The 15,473-nt window shown below is 60.1% G+C and overlaps 1 protein-coding gene across 1 annotated transcript in view; it reads right to left on the reverse strand.

The window, feature by feature from the left end:
- Positions 1-554: 554 nt before the first annotated feature.
- EPHA8 (EPH receptor A8) overlaps positions 555-15,473 on the reverse strand; it is a 34,162-nt gene continuing 19,243 nt past the window's right edge. Inside the window, exons 5-17 of the mRNA XM_059690885.1 lie at positions 13,337-13,672; positions 10,008-10,132; positions 9,765-9,927; positions 8,082-8,175; positions 6,719-6,786; positions 5,734-5,898; positions 5,357-5,542; positions 5,020-5,081; positions 4,280-4,489; positions 3,340-3,489; positions 3,063-3,253; positions 2,595-2,768; positions 555-2,456 (exon numbers count right to left, since the gene is read on the reverse strand). Of these exons, the coding sequence (XP_059546868.1) occupies positions 2,342-2,456; positions 2,595-2,768; positions 3,063-3,253; positions 3,340-3,489; positions 4,280-4,489; positions 5,020-5,081; positions 5,357-5,542; positions 5,734-5,898; positions 6,719-6,786; positions 8,082-8,175; positions 9,765-9,927; positions 10,008-10,132; positions 13,337-13,672 (2,039 nt within the window). The 3' untranslated portion in view covers positions 555-2,341. The remainder of the gene's footprint in view (positions 2,457-2,594; positions 2,769-3,062; positions 3,254-3,339; positions 3,490-4,279; positions 4,490-5,019; positions 5,082-5,356; positions 5,543-5,733; positions 5,899-6,718; positions 6,787-8,081; positions 8,176-9,764; positions 9,928-10,007; positions 10,133-13,336; positions 13,673-15,473) is intronic.

Raw genomic sequence — 15,473 nt, forward strand, 5'->3', positions numbered from 1 at the left:
TGCCCAGCCTCTGATGCCACCCCCTGCCTCCGGCTGCTGTGCCCTTTCCTGGAGCAGAGGTGGGTCCTATGGAACATGCTTGCACCCCATCTTCCCTGCCCTGCCTCATAGCACCCATCTCTCTCAATGGACCCCTGGGCCCCGAGTTGTTCCCATGACATGCTTCTTCCTCGTGCTACTCCTCCAGGGGGCATCTTCCTTCCCCGGGAGAACCAGGGGCAAAGGCAACGTCCGGCTGCGAGGGATCGCGCTCCAGCGCTAAGCACCGTCTGCACATCTTGGAAGAGAGACTATGGGGCTGATGGGGGTGTTTCCTGGTGGAGCATGGGCTCAAGTTGGACAAATCTGGGCTCTGATTCAGAACTTGATGTTAGGTAAGTTGGCCTCTATAAGACTCAGCCTCTCCATATAAAAAATGGGTACATGGACCTGACCTCCGGGGGGAGAGGAGGCCAGAAAGGAAGAAATGCATCGGATGCATCAGGTAGCGGTCCAGCATGAGGTGGCCCCTTCCTTACAAGATTGTAGGAATGGAAAAAAATGAGGGACACAAGTCAAAGATGAGGCAGAATTTATTCTCATTGTGGGCAAGTTCAAGACTCATGATGGAGACCACAGAGAGTGGATCCCTGGGACCCTGGAGGGCACCTCACGCCGGGGACAGGGGCACACTTTTGCAAGTGCCAGCCCCACTGGGTCCCCCCTGACTATGAGGATCCAGAGTCCAGGAGCTGGGTCAGAGTGGGGTGGGGGCGGGAGGAAGACAGGTCCTCCCCAGATCCTCTCCTGACCATGTTTCCGACTTCCATAGGAAGGAAGAACAGCTCGCTATATAGTAATATATAGAGGTGTAGAGAGCTGGCCGCGGCACCTGGGCGGGCTGAGACCCCCCAAATTATTGCAGGAGGGAGAGGGGGCTCAGTGCTGGTGTTTCCGCGGAATAGCTGTGCTGGCCACAGGGAGGTCTAGGCCTGCCCCTCCCTTGGGGCCAGCAGGGGGTTCCCAGCATCCTGCCCCGTGGGGTTCCTTGGGCCCTGTCAGTTCCCCCTGGGGTGCAGCCTTCTCACCCTGGGTGCCTCTTATGTGCTTTGAAGACCATTTTTGCATTGTCAGGAGTGAGGAAAAAATATTCTGACATGGTAGAAAAAGATATTTACATACCCTGGTGGGCCGTAAGGGAGGGGGTCAATCTCTGAATGGGGGCCCTGCCCAAACCCCCTCCCACCCACAGCTGTCCACGTGGGATGGTGAAGGGAAAGAGCCCTGGGAAGAGGCTCAGCTCCAAACTTGGCCGCTGCGTGACTTGGACAAGACACACTCCCTTGGTCTGCCCAGACGGTGCAGGAGCGGAGGACTTGGTCCCTGATGGTCCCTGACTCCAGGCAAGGGGCTGGAGGGCAATGAGGTTGGCAGAGGGACTGCCAAGTGCGGAGCCCTGGGCTGTGGAGGGGCATCAGAGACTAGAGGGAACTTGGTGGCCTCTGGCCAGGCAGCCAAGTCCAGCTGAGGGCATCTCACCAACCCTGCGGTGATGCCTATACAGAGGTGGCCAGAGGGGCTGGCCGGGAACCCTGTTTTCCTGGTGAAGCAGCGGAGGAAGCCAGGTGGAGGCTGCAGGTGGCTCCCCACCAGCTAGAGGGAGGGCTCAGACCTGAGATAGAGCCGGGAGTGGGATCCCCTGGGGGGAGACAAGGGTGGGCCTGGTGCTGGTGTGGTTCAGAAGTGGCCCCTGGCTCCGGCCTCCAGGCCTGGGGGGAGGTGGGTGTGAGCCCCTCTCCAGTCGCTGTGGCTGCTGGGACCTGGATCCACATTCAGTGGGCAGTCACACCGAGTTCCCTGCTCACAGGCAGGGACACTCAACCTCATTCATGACCTGCCACCCACGGTCACATGTACACGTGCTCCCAGTCTCAGTGAAGAAGCCTGTGTGCCCTAACTGCCACACATCCATGCTGGGACCTGGCAGGTGGACACACATGCACACAGTCCATGACCTTGTAACAACACACCCCATACGGCACAGGAGCACATGTGTGCGTACACACACACAGAGGCAGGTGATTGACGTCTCTGTGGGGCTCAGTGGCGTTGAGGCTCCAGCGTCTGGGACAGAGAAGGCCCTCTGCCCTGGGGCCAGGCGTCCCAGCTGTGCTGGCACCAACGGTCCCTTTCAGGTGGCCTGACCCCGATGACTCAGATCCGGTGGGGGAGTCCTCGGCCTCACTGGTGCCTGGCAGGAAGGCAGCCAAGGAGAGGGGCACAAGCCCGGGGCCACCCTGACCACTGGCCAACCCCGCGAGTCTTCTGACAGCTGGCATGACCTGGGGCCGCGGTGGTCTGGTCAGAGGTGCCGGCGGGGCCCCTGGGTGCTGGTCAGCTGGGCCCTCATGGTCTGGATGCTGCCCAGGATCTTCTTCTGGTGGCCCATAAGGGTGATGCCCAGGGCGCGCACGTCCCTGTGAGGGAAGGGTGGTGCTGGCCAGGTCGGCCTGGGAGGCTGGGAGCCACGGAGACAGGGACATACTCCTTCCCGGGAGCTGCCTCTGGCCCCCTGCCCTCTCCCCGTGCCCCTGCCCCAGGGGACCACCACTTACTGGGCGTTCATTCGCAGCACCATGCCCAGCGAGGAGTAACCACCAGCGGCAAAATGGTCCCGGTAGCGGCCCATTCTGATGGAGTCCAGCCAGTCCCCCACGGTGAGGCCCCCGCTGCCAGCCCCGCCCCCGCGGAGGTCAAAGCAGCTCCGGGCAAAGGCGGGGGCCGGGCACCTGGGGCACAGGGGCCCTGGGTAAGTGCCTTCCTCGAGGACCTGGCATTAACCACCCCCAGCCTCCATCCAGGCCCAGCAGCGGGCAAGGGTGTAAAGGGTTAGACCCCAGGCTGAGAAGGAGAGGGCTGAGGAAGGCCCAGACCTCACAGGGGTCAGTGCCCAGGTCAGGTTGGACCTGGTCCAAGGGTCAGGACAGGGCTGTCCAGGGTCAGGACTAAGTCAGGGCAATGCTGGGAGGGCAGCCGGGCTGGGCCAGAGCTGGGGGCCGGGGGGAAGAGGGGGCGCCAGGCACCTGCTGACCGTGGCTGTGGTCCTGAGACTCTCAGGGTTGCGGATCAGGGCATCAAGGATGCTGACTATCTGGGAAAAGCGAGGCCGCTGAGCCCGGTCCTTGTGCCAACAGTCAAGCATGAGCTGGTGCAGGGCCCGGGGGCAGCCCATGGGTGCTGGCAAGCGGTACCCCTCCTCCACAGAACTGATGACCTGGGGAGGGGGGGGCACAGGCTGGGCTCGAGGCTGTCCTGCCCTCAAGGCCCCCTGCCTCTGCCCAGCCAGGGTCCCACACTCACATCCCGGTTGGTCATGTTCCAGTAGGGCCTCTCCCCGTAGGCCAGCACCTCCCACATGACCACACCAAAGCTCCACACATCACTGGCCGAGGAGAAGGTCCGGAAGGCGATGGCCTCGGGGGCTGTCCAGCGGATGGGGATCTTCCCTCCCTGTGAGGGACACAGGAACGGTGACGGCTTCTCCTTAGCCCGGCCAGGGGCTGAGGCCTGGGGCCGTTTCCCACTGGGGTCCTGCTGAGCAGTCCAGGGCGGGAGACACAGCCAGGGGGCCTGGGGAGGAGGACTGGCCAGGGAGACCTGCACCCGAGTTGCCATGAAGACCTCATGAAAGAAAAGTGCGATGCCTGGCACACAGTGGACACTCACTATCAGACAAGGGGTCACGGCCTGAGCCAGGGATGCAGCTCAGAGACCATGGCCGAGCACGCCTGTCCCTCTCTCCCTTTCTCCCTCTCTCTTTCTCTTTAGGGAGAGGGGGTTGTCACAAACCCTTCCTCTGAGATCTTATTTGGAGGCTCAGAGGATGAGATGCAAAGGGAGGTTCTGACTGAGGCAGGGGTGGCGGCCTGAGCCCCTACCACTCGGCCTCCTGCCTTTGAGGCAGCCCCCAAGGTACCTCCAGGGGAGCCCAAATCTCCATAAAATGCATTTTGAAAAAGCTTATATTTAGCCAAACTTTAGAGACAAACGTGGAGTCACTGTGTTTCAGCCAGACGCTAACTCTCCCACAGCCTCCCAGCGCGTGGCAGTGGGGCCGGCTCTGGGGTCCACAGCCACCCAGGACCGAGGAAGGGGAGGCCAGGCTGCTCCCATTACCAAGGAGACACCTTTCTCAGGGGGAAGGCCACCTTCACTGAAGGACAGGGTGTGTGTGGGGGGTCACCCTCTGTCCCACGCTGCCCCTCCCTGGGCCTACAGGAGGGGAGGGTGGGCCACGCACCGTGGTGGTGTAGGCGGCATCAGGGTCGTCCTCCAGCACCCGCGACAGCCCGAAGTCGGACACCTTGCAGACCAGGTTGCCATCCACCAGGACGTTGCGGGCAGCCAGGTCGCGGTGGACGTAGCCCAGGCCGGAGAGGTAGCGCATGCCGGCGCCCACCCCTCTGAGCATGCCCACCAGCTGCATGATGGTGAACTGCCCGTCGTGCGTCTGCGGAGGACACGGCTTGGGCTGCAGGGAGGCTCTTTGCAGTTCGCAAAGGGCTTCACTGCTTAGGAAGCACAGGACGGGTTACGGTTTGTTCCCACTCCGCTCACAGCAACCCTGAGAGGTAGGTGGGGCAGGGAGGACAGTGCATCCATTTTGCAGAAGAAATAAAGGCCCAGAGAGGTCAAGTCCTGTGTCTAAGAGCACCCAGCACAGGAACGGCTGGGAGGGCTGGGGATCTAGAGATTTCCCTGACACCCACCATGCCTCCCATCGGGGGGGGGGCCTGGACCCCACAGAGGCACCTTCTGAGCCGGTGCCAGGGCAGCAGGACCCCATGCAACACAGGGACTCTCACGTGATGGGGTTAAAAGGCAGTGTGACTGGCGGACCGTTAAGACTCTGTAGCTGGCTCTCCCTTCCCCAGGGCTGTTGGGTCCAAGTTTCCGGGGTGTTTGGAGGCCTACCATTACTTCCAACACCCAGGATGACCTTCCCTCTCCCAGCCCATGTGACGGGTGAGGGGCACGCACCCTCAGGAAGGCGTCCAGAGAGCCGTTCTCCATGTACTCGGTCACGATCATTGCCAGGCGGCCTGGGAAAGGGACGGGAGGAGAGGCTGCTGGTGGAGGAGTCAGGGCTGCGGGTCAGAGACCCCGGGGATGCCCCCCACCAGGAGCTGGGCCAGCACTGAGGGCCCGGGGAGCCTGGGGCTGCTCCTGGGTCCCAGACGCTGGGCCCCTTCCTGACCGAGTCATCCGAGGATGTGAGCTGGGCCTGGACAGAGCAGGTGGTGTGGGGACGGACCCAGCCCCGCCCTGGGCCACGGGGCCCTGCAGGGTGAGCTGCCTTCCCCCACCCCGCACCTACCGCGCGTAACGACGCCTTCCAAGCGGATGATGTTGGGGTGGTCAAACTGACCCATGATGGACGCCTCACTCAGGAAGTCCCGCCGCTGCCTCTCTGTGTAGCCGGCTTTGAGGGCCTTGATGGCCACGGGCATGTCCTGCTGCCCCGGCACCCGCAGCCGCCCGTAGCAGACTTCTCCCGACTCCCCTGTAGACCGGGAGTGGGGCAGGCGGGGAGGGCGGTGGTACCCTCCTTCCTCAGCCCGGATCTCCACACCCCCCCAGCCTCACACATGCAAGCGCCCCCCTGGGGGCTGGCCATCCCAGGCGCCTCAGTCCCCCTCGCCCGCTGCCCTGGTGCCCTCCACGCCGCCCCCACCCCCACCCCCCGAGGCTCACCGGAGCCAATGATTTTCTCGATGTGGATCCTGGAGGCCTCGATCTCTCGGGTGAAGCTGCGGGCCCCCCGGCCCGGCTCCTCATAGGTGTGGGGTTCTGCATAGAACTGGGGCTCCGGGATCTTCCCCCGGGGGTGGTGCAGGGGCAGGAAGACAGGCGGGGGTGCTGAGGGGCCAGGGCAGAAGGGCCTTCAGTGGGGTCCCAGAGGCCTTTCCCTCCCAGCATCCCGTGGGCCTGGGGCGGGTGTGGGGGGAGGGTGAGGAGTGTGTCTGGGAATCTCGGGGTGTGGTGGCAAACACGAAGCGCCCAACATGTGCTCGCCAAGTGACAGTAGGTCTCTATGGAGTCGCTCTGGAGTCTCTAGGGACCTGGGGGGTCTCCAGTGAGTTTGGAGAACGCCTGTCATTTTCTGGGGTCACTTCTGCTCAATTGTTCTGGGGCAAAAAGTGGCAAAAAAGACTTCATTTCAAGAGCCAAGCTAGACAGATTGAAAATGGTTCTCTAGACAACTGTGTTGAGAGGGATCCTGAGGCTGCATTCAGGGGGAATGGGAACCGGTACCATGACTGATACTAATGTCCACCTGGGCACAGAAGTGGGGTGTGGAGGTAGGCACCCCCTGTATTTGCTTTGTTTTCTGGGGTCTCTGCAGGGTCCTAAAAAAACTCTCTCTAGCAGGGGTTCTTGTCCAAGAACATATGAACATCCCTGAGGTTGAATGCAAAGCTGTGAGTGCACACACTTGTACGTTTCCCTGGGTGGGGCGGGGGGTCCCTCGCATCCTCGGTGGGGTCTGTGAACCCACGGAAGGGGAACTGCACTGCACCTTCAGGGTCTCAGATCTCTGTGATGTCCTCGTGACTTCTCTGGGGCTCTGGTCTTTCTGTGGGCGCCCTTCTCCTCTCCACGCCGCCCCCCCCACCCAGACCAGCCCTGGCTCCCACCGGGACCTCCTCTTTGCCCTCCGATCCGGCCCCACGCTCACCCTGCCCGTTCTGGTAATGCATCTTCTCCTCATCCGAGTCCTGGAAGGCCTTGCTGTAGCCGCAGTGCCTGTGGGGGATGGGCACAGCTCTGCCTGGGGTCCCGCCGCCCCAGCCCCGGCCCCATTCAGGGACAAATCAGGACTCCCCTCCCCCTGCAGGCAGCACCTGACACCCCAGCCCCTGCCCCTGCTGAGGGGAGTCCCCACCCTCAGGCTCTCATCTCAGCTGAACTGTGATGTCCTTGACATTTATAAAACCTTCATAATTTATACAGTCGAGTCCACTTAGCCCTCCCAGCAAATTCTGTGGATTATTAGGCCCTTTTCTTATGAAACTGTCCTTGGTGAAGGGCTGAGAGAGGAGGCGCCTGATGCCAGCTCTGCTGGGACCTTGGCAGGCCCCTTCCCTTCCCTCCCCTCCCCTTCCCTTCCCTTCCCTTACCTCCCCTCCCCTCCCCTTCCCTTCCCTTCCCTGGCCTCAGTTTCTCCACCTACTGGATGAACGGGGACCCTAAAGCCACGTGAGCACAGAGTCCCATCCCTACCTCCTCTGGAAGGGAGGGGAGACGGGAGAGCGACTCAGAGTGTGGTGTTTCGTTAAGAGAGACCTGGGTTCAAGGCCCAGTCCTGGCATCTATCTGGCACGTGGTCTGACCTCTCTGATTGTCAGGCTACTCGCCTGCAAAACAAGGTCAGAATCCCCACACCACGGGAGTAGCCTTAGGGTGAAAGGAGATGGAGATGGGTGCTGAAGGGAGACCAGTGGACTTGCTAGTGGGTGGATGTGGCATGAGAAAGAGAAGTCGAGAATGACAAGCTGGGTTGGCGCTGGAGTAGCCCCATGAATGGTGGTGCCATGTCCTAAGCTGGGGAGCCTGTGGAGGTGCAGGCTGGGGAGGTGCAGACGGTGCAGGTTTGTCTAAAGCACATCCGTGTGGAGATGGGAGTGGGCAGCTGCACCTCAGGGGAGAGGTCTGCGCTGTGCCACATGAATTTGGGGGCCGTCAGGGTGAACGTGGGACTGAAAGCCATGGGCCCTGAGGAGGTCACTCAGAGAGATGGACCTGGGACAATGGACAGAGGGCAAGGCCCCAGATGAGCCCAGGTCTGAGGGGCTGGGGAGATGGAGGACAGGCCAGAGATGTGGACAAAAGTGTGTGTGTGTGTGTGTGTGTGTGTGTGTGTGTGTGTGTGTGTAGGGGGGCGGGTAGGGGGGCTGGGAGTTGGCAAGAGAAAAGCGTCCCTTCCAAGAAGGAGGACAGAACAGCTGTGTCTGTAAGTGTGCCCAGCCCAGGCACAGGAAGTGGCTCGGCGCTCCCAGGGGATGGGGGGCTTGGAGGGGCTGCGGCCCAGGGCCACCCACCTCTTCTTGCAGATCAGCAGGAGCAGAAGCACGACCAGGCCAGTGATGAGGGTCAGGCAGATCCAAACGATGGTCCGGGTGTCATAGCGGGGCCCTGCAGGGGGAATGGGTGGGGGAGGCTCTCAGGCCTGGCCTCGGGCCCAGGGTGCTGGTGGCTCTCCCTGAACCTGGGGGGCAGCCTCTTCAGGTGAGAGTCAGCCCAGAGTCAGGACACAGGCCACCTCCTCTGACCCACTCCCCTCTACTAGCTTCTTCAAAACCCTGCTGCTCCAGGCTTCCTGGCTTCCCACCCCGGTGCAACCACTTCCTGGGGCTGTGTGACCTGGGGAGAGTTGCTAGACTTCTCTGAGCTTCAGTTTTCTCACCTTTAACATGAGTTAAAAAAAAAAATGCCAGTTGAGAGCTGCAACTGCCAGTCTCAATGAACCCTCCCTCATCCCTTCCAGGGAGATATTATCTCCCATTTTCAGGAGAGAAAACTGAGGCTCTTACTCAAAGCCACACGGTGAATGGGATGCAGCTGGGCCGGATTCCTATCTGCACAGTCTCACTCTGGTATCAGACCTGGGAGCCGCGGAGACACAGCGCCCAGCGAGTGCAGGTGAGCACAGCCATTAACTCAGCCTTGAACCCTCCTATCCTGGCACCACCCCCTGGAGGCTGCCTGAGGGTAGGAAAAGACCCCGGTTGGCAGGGGGTGCAGGGGGTGCATCAAGCTTGACCTTGTGGGCTCGATAAAACCTACATTGATCGGCCCCTGCCCCGCGGTTTCTGATTCAGAGAATCAGCATTTCCAATAGCTCCCAGGTGCTGCTGACACTGCTGGTCCCACACCACACTGTGGGACCCACTGCTCTGGAGGCTGGGGCAAGGTGGTGGGTGGGGAAGGGGCACAGAATTTGCCCCCAAACTGACCATGTTCAAATCCTGCTTTGCTGGGTAACTGTGGGCAATTCACTGTATTGCTCTGACCCTCGGTTTCCTTGTCTGTAAAACGGGGATGTGGATGATGCCAACGCACTAGGGCAGTGGTTCTCAACCTGTGGGTCGCGACCCCTTTGGGGGTCAAGCGACCTTTTCACAAGGGTCGCCTAAGACCATCCTGCATATCAGATACAGTGGGGCCTTGACTTACGAGTTTAATTCGTTCGGAGACCGAGCTCGTTAAGGCGCTCATTAACTCAAATTACTCTGTCAACTCAATGCAAAAAATCGGCTGAGAGACGGCTGGGATCTCAAAACACTCATTAGTCGGGACACTCGTAAGTCAAGGCCCCACCGTATTTACATTACGATTCATACCAGGAGCAACATGACAGTTATGAAGTAGCCACGAAAATAATTTTATGGTTGGGTCACAACATGAGGAACTGTATTTAAAGGGCCAGAAGGTTGAGAACCACTGCTCTAGAGGCTCTCTGGGATGACAAGCAGGCTGTCCTGCTGGCAAAGGGCATCAGGATGCCGGCACGCCACACGGATGGCACGCCACACGGATCTTCAGTAAAAGCCAGGGTTTTGGCTGTTAGGAGCTCGGTTGCCTTGGGGCAAGTCCCTTCCCTTCTCGGAGCCTCAGCTGCTTTCAGCTGTGAAAATGCCAAACCAGCACCGGCACCAGCCGGGCAAGTTCCCTTCCTCTGACCGGCTGGCCTGGCCCAGCCCCCTTGCCCTCGCTGCACTCACGTGGTTTCCCCGTCTCCACCTCCACGGCCTGGCTGAAGCGGCCGCAGCCTGCCGAGGTGCGGGCTCGGACCTGGAACACGTAGCGGGTGCCCGGCTTCAGGCCCGAGACCGTGGCCCTGGTGGTGACAGCCTTGAGGGTGGAGTAGCTCTGCATCTCCTTGTCCTGTCCACGGGGGCGCCGTCAGCCAAGGGCACCCCTGCCTGGCGCCCCCCCCCCCCCCCCCCCCCGCCGGAGGCTGGTACCTTCTCGTAGTACTTGATCTCGTACTCCAGGATGATGCCGTTGGGCTGCTCGGGCTCCTGCCACAGCAGCGAGACGCTGGTCTGCCCGGCCCACTCCTGGCGGATCACCACCACCTGGGACGGGGCTAGGGCGGGAGGCCGGCCTTGGTCAGATGGGTGGATGGGTGATAACTGGGGCCGGCCTCTGTCCCACCCCTTCCCAGGCCCTGCGTGGGCCATGCTTGCTGGCTGTCCTGCTTCTGCCCCGGAGAGCCCGCCCCCTCCAGTCCTCCTGGCAAATCATAGGCTGCCGCCTGGTCAGTCACCTGGGCTCTGCACAGCTGCCTCTGGCCTGGGATGCTGGGGGTGGCTTGACCCAGACAAGGCCTGAGGAACCCGGCTTTCACTCCTCTTCCTTCTCCTCTCTGGCCAGGCCCTGCCACTGAGGGTGCAGGCCCCCGGCAGCCCCAGCAAGCAGCTGTTCTCGTCCACTCTGGAGCCCCATCACCTGATGTCTCTGCCTCCATGTCTCCCACCCCAGCCCTCTGTGCCACAGCTCTCAGGACTGCCCGAGGGAGGAGGAAGAAGGAAGGACACGAATGGAGGGAGCCCGCACCCTCACCGCCAGGCTTGGAGGTATGACCAGGACGGATCAGTATACTTCGGGAAGGGACATGAGCCGAGCCTGGCCCGTTTGAGCTCAAGTGTTCTCACAGTCACACGAAGACACCCATTCACCCTCACTCATTGACCGATTCACCCGTTCCCTCCTCCATCCATTCCCCTCCCTCCCTCCCTCCCTCCCTCCCTCCCTCCCTCCCTCCCTCCCTCCCATGTCCAGTGCAATTATCCTGGAGTGGGTCTGCTGCAAAGTGTCAGATAGAGACCCAGCCACAGCCAAACAGGAAAGTCCCTGCAGGGATGCATCCCCCTCTCCCTGTCCCTCCAGCCCGCAGGCCTCCTCTTCCCCCTCTGCTCACCCCTGCGCCTCCTGTGTCCCCCACCTGCCTCATATCTGGGCATCTTGTCTCCTGGGAGGCCTGGGAGTCCCCTGAAGGCAGAGACTGCACACAGTAGCTGCTCAGTAAACGCTGTACTTTGACATGAAGAGTTAAGAAGCGACTCCAGAGGTAAGTTGGAGGGTGTGGTTCATAGGTGACCCCACAGTCTGGGACTCACAGCCCAGCCCCTCTTGCTGCCTGGGTCTCATGGCTGCAGCTTCCCCATCCAGACAGCAGCTAAGCTAGCAAGCTAGTGGGCACCCCTGCCAGGAAGACCGAGGATCAGATGAGACCATTGCAGCGATGCACGCGCGGAGCCAGGAATACGAACACCTCTTAAAGTGGAAGAAATTGCCAAGGCAACAGTGTGAGTGGGGCAGACAGAGGGAGATCAGAACTCCTAGGTGGGAGGGAAGTGGGCGGGGCGCCAGAGAAGGCTTTCGGTAAAGAGGGGGTTGTGGAGAAGAGGTGAGGACAGGACGGGGAGCAGTGGTCTCTGAGGATAAACCTTGACCATTTGCTCAGGGCTGTTGAGCTGTGGGGTCCACTCTATGGTGCCCCTAGGGTTTCCTGAATGCCTTCCACAGGCCCGGCACTGGGCTAGGACCTGGGGAGACTGCAGGGACCCAGACAGCCTCCAAGGCGCTCACGGTCCCGGAAGGGAGACAGTGAATACAAGTCAGTGCGTGATGACAGGTTGGTGAAGTGCCGTGTGAGACAGGAAGAGGGAGCTGTGATGGAAAGGACCTCCCACAGGGGTCCGGAGGGACCTGGCCATGTCAGCTGGGCTGGCCAGGGTAGGCCTCCCTGGGGTGGGGATGCCAGTCGAGCTGAGGACTGAAGGAGCCAGCCATGGGGACCTCACAGGGCGGAGCGAGTCACTGTGATGGAGAAGCAAGGCCAAGGCCCAGCGGGGGAAGGGCTTGGTGTGTTCAAGGATGAGAACCGAGGCCAGTGTGGCTGAAAGGGAAGAGCCAGGCAAGAGTGGATGGGGTCAGGCTGGAGAGGCAGGCAGGGGCCGCTCATGCTAATAACATTATATAAATTTAGGCAACCAACCCAATGGGAGAAGATATTTGCAAACGATACTTCCGATAAGGGGGCTGATAGCCAAAGTATATAAAGAACCCATACAACTCAACAACAGAAAAAGAGCCTGAATAAAAAATGGGCAAAGGACCTGCATAGACAGTTCTCCAAGGGAGACATAAGGTAGGTGGCCAACGGGTCTATGAAAAGATGCTCCACACCACTATTATGAGGGAAATGTAAATCAAAACCACAATGAGATACTACCTCCCAGCTGTTAGAATGGCTGTTATCAATTAGACAAGAAATAGCAAGTGTTGAAGGGGATATGGAGAAATCTTACATTTTTAAAGCTCATTCAGGATGTGGTGTGAGAACCAATGGCGGGCAAGGTGGGAGGGGGCTCCTGTGGTTGTCCAGGCAACACGTGATGGGCACATCGGAGGGGCTATGGATGTTAACTGTGTGTCCCCCCTCCCCCCAATGAATATGTTGAAGCCCAAACCCCTAATGTGATCATTGGGGCTGGACCTTCAGGAGGTAGTTAGGTTAAGATGAGTCATGGGGGGGGGGGGGGCTCATATTGGGATTGGTGCCTTTATAAGAAGACACCGGAGAGTTCACTTGGGAGTGAGACAGATGTGAGCTTGATTCCTGGCTCTGCCACTTCCTATGGGGTGATGCTGGGTGGCTCTCTGTCCCTCTGTTTCCTGCTCTGGGACTTGGTGGGAGAGGCGTCTGCTGGGCCTGCGTGGTGTGGGGAGGAGAGGATGGGGCGTGGTGGGGGTCCAGGCCACGTGTGCGGTGGTTGCTGACAGGGAAGCTGGCTGTCACTGTGGGCTTAGGTCAGGCTGTCACTTGATGGGCAGGACCCACCAGAATTTGGAAAGAAAGAGGTTCCAGTGGCTAAATTCAGTGCAACCACTGGCTAGAAACAGAGATAAATGGCTGGCTGTTGTCCAGACCAGGAGACCAAGTCCATGGGCCGGATGCTGGGCCAAGCATTTTCCTGTCCTTCATTTAAGCCTCCTAACAGTGCCTCGGGCAGGTACTATGCATGCCAGTGCACCAGGGAGCAAGCAGAGGCAGAGAGGGAAAGTTCTGGAACCCAGGCCTATGATGGCTGTGAGCACCTGCCTCTGTGCTTTCTGGATCATAGGATGCGTCCTACTGTCCTAAGGGAGCCCGGAGCTCCAGGTCCTGGGGAGCAGGGCAGGGCCAGAGAGGCAGGCACCGGCCCAAGGCCACGCCAGCCTGTGCAGCGCTCGGGGGCCTGGGAGGGCAGGGCCAGGGAGCTGGGCACGGAGCGGCTCCGCCTACCTGCCTGGTTCGTGGTGATGTTGACGACGGCGGCCTGGCGGGGCTCGGGGCTCAGGTCCGACACGCCGTTGACGGCCTCGATCCAGAAGGAGTAGTTCATGTGGGCCAGCAGGTTGGCCACCAGCAGGCTGGCCTGCACCAGGCTCGTCTGCTGGGGCACGAAGCGGGTGCCGCTCCCGCACTTCTCGCAGCGGCCCAGCGCCCAGGGGCAGCGGCGGCACACGGCGTTGTAGGTGATGTCGCTGCGGCCGCCCGGGTCCAGTGGAGGGGCCCACTCCAGGGTCACAGAGGTCCCATTCACACTGGAGATGAGGTTCACTGGTGCTGAGGGCGGCCCTGGGCGCAGAGAATAACAGGGGGAGGCGGGTAAAGGGTATTTATTTGGGGTGGTCCAGTTCCCCCGACAGACCAGGGAAGGTCTCTGGCTCCCCCAAGATATTTGGGGTTCCCTAAGGATAAGGTCACACCTGCTCTATCCTCTAGAACAGTGGTTCTCAACCTTCCTAATGCCGCGACCCTTTCATACAGTTCCTCATGTTGTGGTGACCCCCAACCATAAAATTATTTTCGTGGCCACTTCATAACTGTAATTTTGCTACTGTTATGAATTGTAATGTAAATATCTGATATGCAGGATGTATTTTCATTGTTACAAACTGAACATAATTAAAGCATAGTGATTAATCACAAAAACAATATGTAATTATGTATGTGTTTTCCGATGGTCTTAGGCAACCCCTGTGAAAGGGTCGATCGACCCCCAAAGGGGTCGCGACCCACAGGTTGAGAACCGCTGCTCTAGAAGCATAGGGTGGAGGCAAGGGTGGAGGCAGTGTCTGCCACTGGACTAGGACCACAAGGTCACAGTCTGTCCCAGAAATCTAAGGCCCCCCTTCCTCCGCTGGACAACAGGGAGCCTGGGGCTTGTGCTTCCCAGCGGTTTCATAAGAGCCGGAAATAGACTGCATGGCCCGGGGGTGCCCACAGCAGCCTCTCTGGGTGCCCACACTCCACTCCTTAGCCCCCTGTGCTGAACGTCATGTTAATGCCACCGAGCACTTGGCTAGAGCAGAGTGAGGCCCCAGGAAGCCCAATGGGTGTCCCCAAACCCTCCCTCCCCCAAGATGAGAGCCCCCATCTGGGCAGCACAGAACCTTGGAGAGAGCGGTGGGGCTGGGTGAGCCCCTGAGGATGGGGATTGGAGCCTTGGCGCCAGGAGAGCCTGGGGTGGGGGCGGGGCTGTGGAGACCCCTGGGCCTCAGAATTCCAACTCCCAGAATCCCAGGAAGGCGATCTCAGATCTTAATAGAATTGTGGAATCTCGGAATCATGGAGAATCTTCAATCTGAAGGGTCTGGAATACTGAAAGCCCAGCCTTAAGATGTCTAGAGCCCAGATGGTGAATTTGGAGAGAAACCCGAGTCTAGGGCAACTGTCAGTGACCTAGACAGGCTGGGCTCTCCTGGGCTGGGAGCCCAGAGATGTCACCATGTCACTCAGCCATCCATTCTGTCCCAGCAGGTCCCACATGCACAGGTCTGCACAGGAATGCACAGGAATGGGCAGAACGGTGGAGGGAGAGTGTGTGTGTGTGTGTGTGTGTGTGTGTGTGTGCGTGTGTGTGTGTGTGTGCGTGTGCGCGCGCGCGCACCTGTGTGTGGTGTGAATACACTTGGGCCCTCACTTGCCTTGTGCATGGAGCCTGGGGCTGGGTGGTGATGGAGGTGGGGGCAGGGAAAGATGGGGATCAGGTTGGGGTAAATTCTGGGGTAAAATCGGTCAGAACCGTGTGAAGTCCGCCTCATCCCACCACAAGAGTCCAGGGCTGGCAAGTGGGGTGGCTGTGCTGGCTGCAGCCCCACCCCAGCTGGGATGGGAGGCGAGAGGCCCCTTCAGGCTGGGGGACAGGAGGCAATGGAGGAGCCGAGTTAGCAGAAAGTCCAGACAAGTAGGCGCGACGCCAGATTCCTTCAGAGTCACCTCCGGTACCCCGGACACGCACGCACACGACCACACCTGCTCCAGCACACGCTTCCCCTGCAGGGCCAGGTGCACACGTGGCGTTCACAAGGCTCTACTGGGGCTCAGGAGTCCTCTTCAGGTTCCCAGACACGTGCGCAGGCCCCCAGAGAACCCC

The sequence above is a fragment of the Myotis daubentonii genome, chromosome 3 (assembly GCF_963259705.1).
Source record: "Myotis daubentonii chromosome 3, mMyoDau2.1, whole genome shotgun sequence".
NCBI lineage: Eukaryota > Metazoa > Chordata > Mammalia > Chiroptera > Vespertilionidae > Myotis > Myotis daubentonii.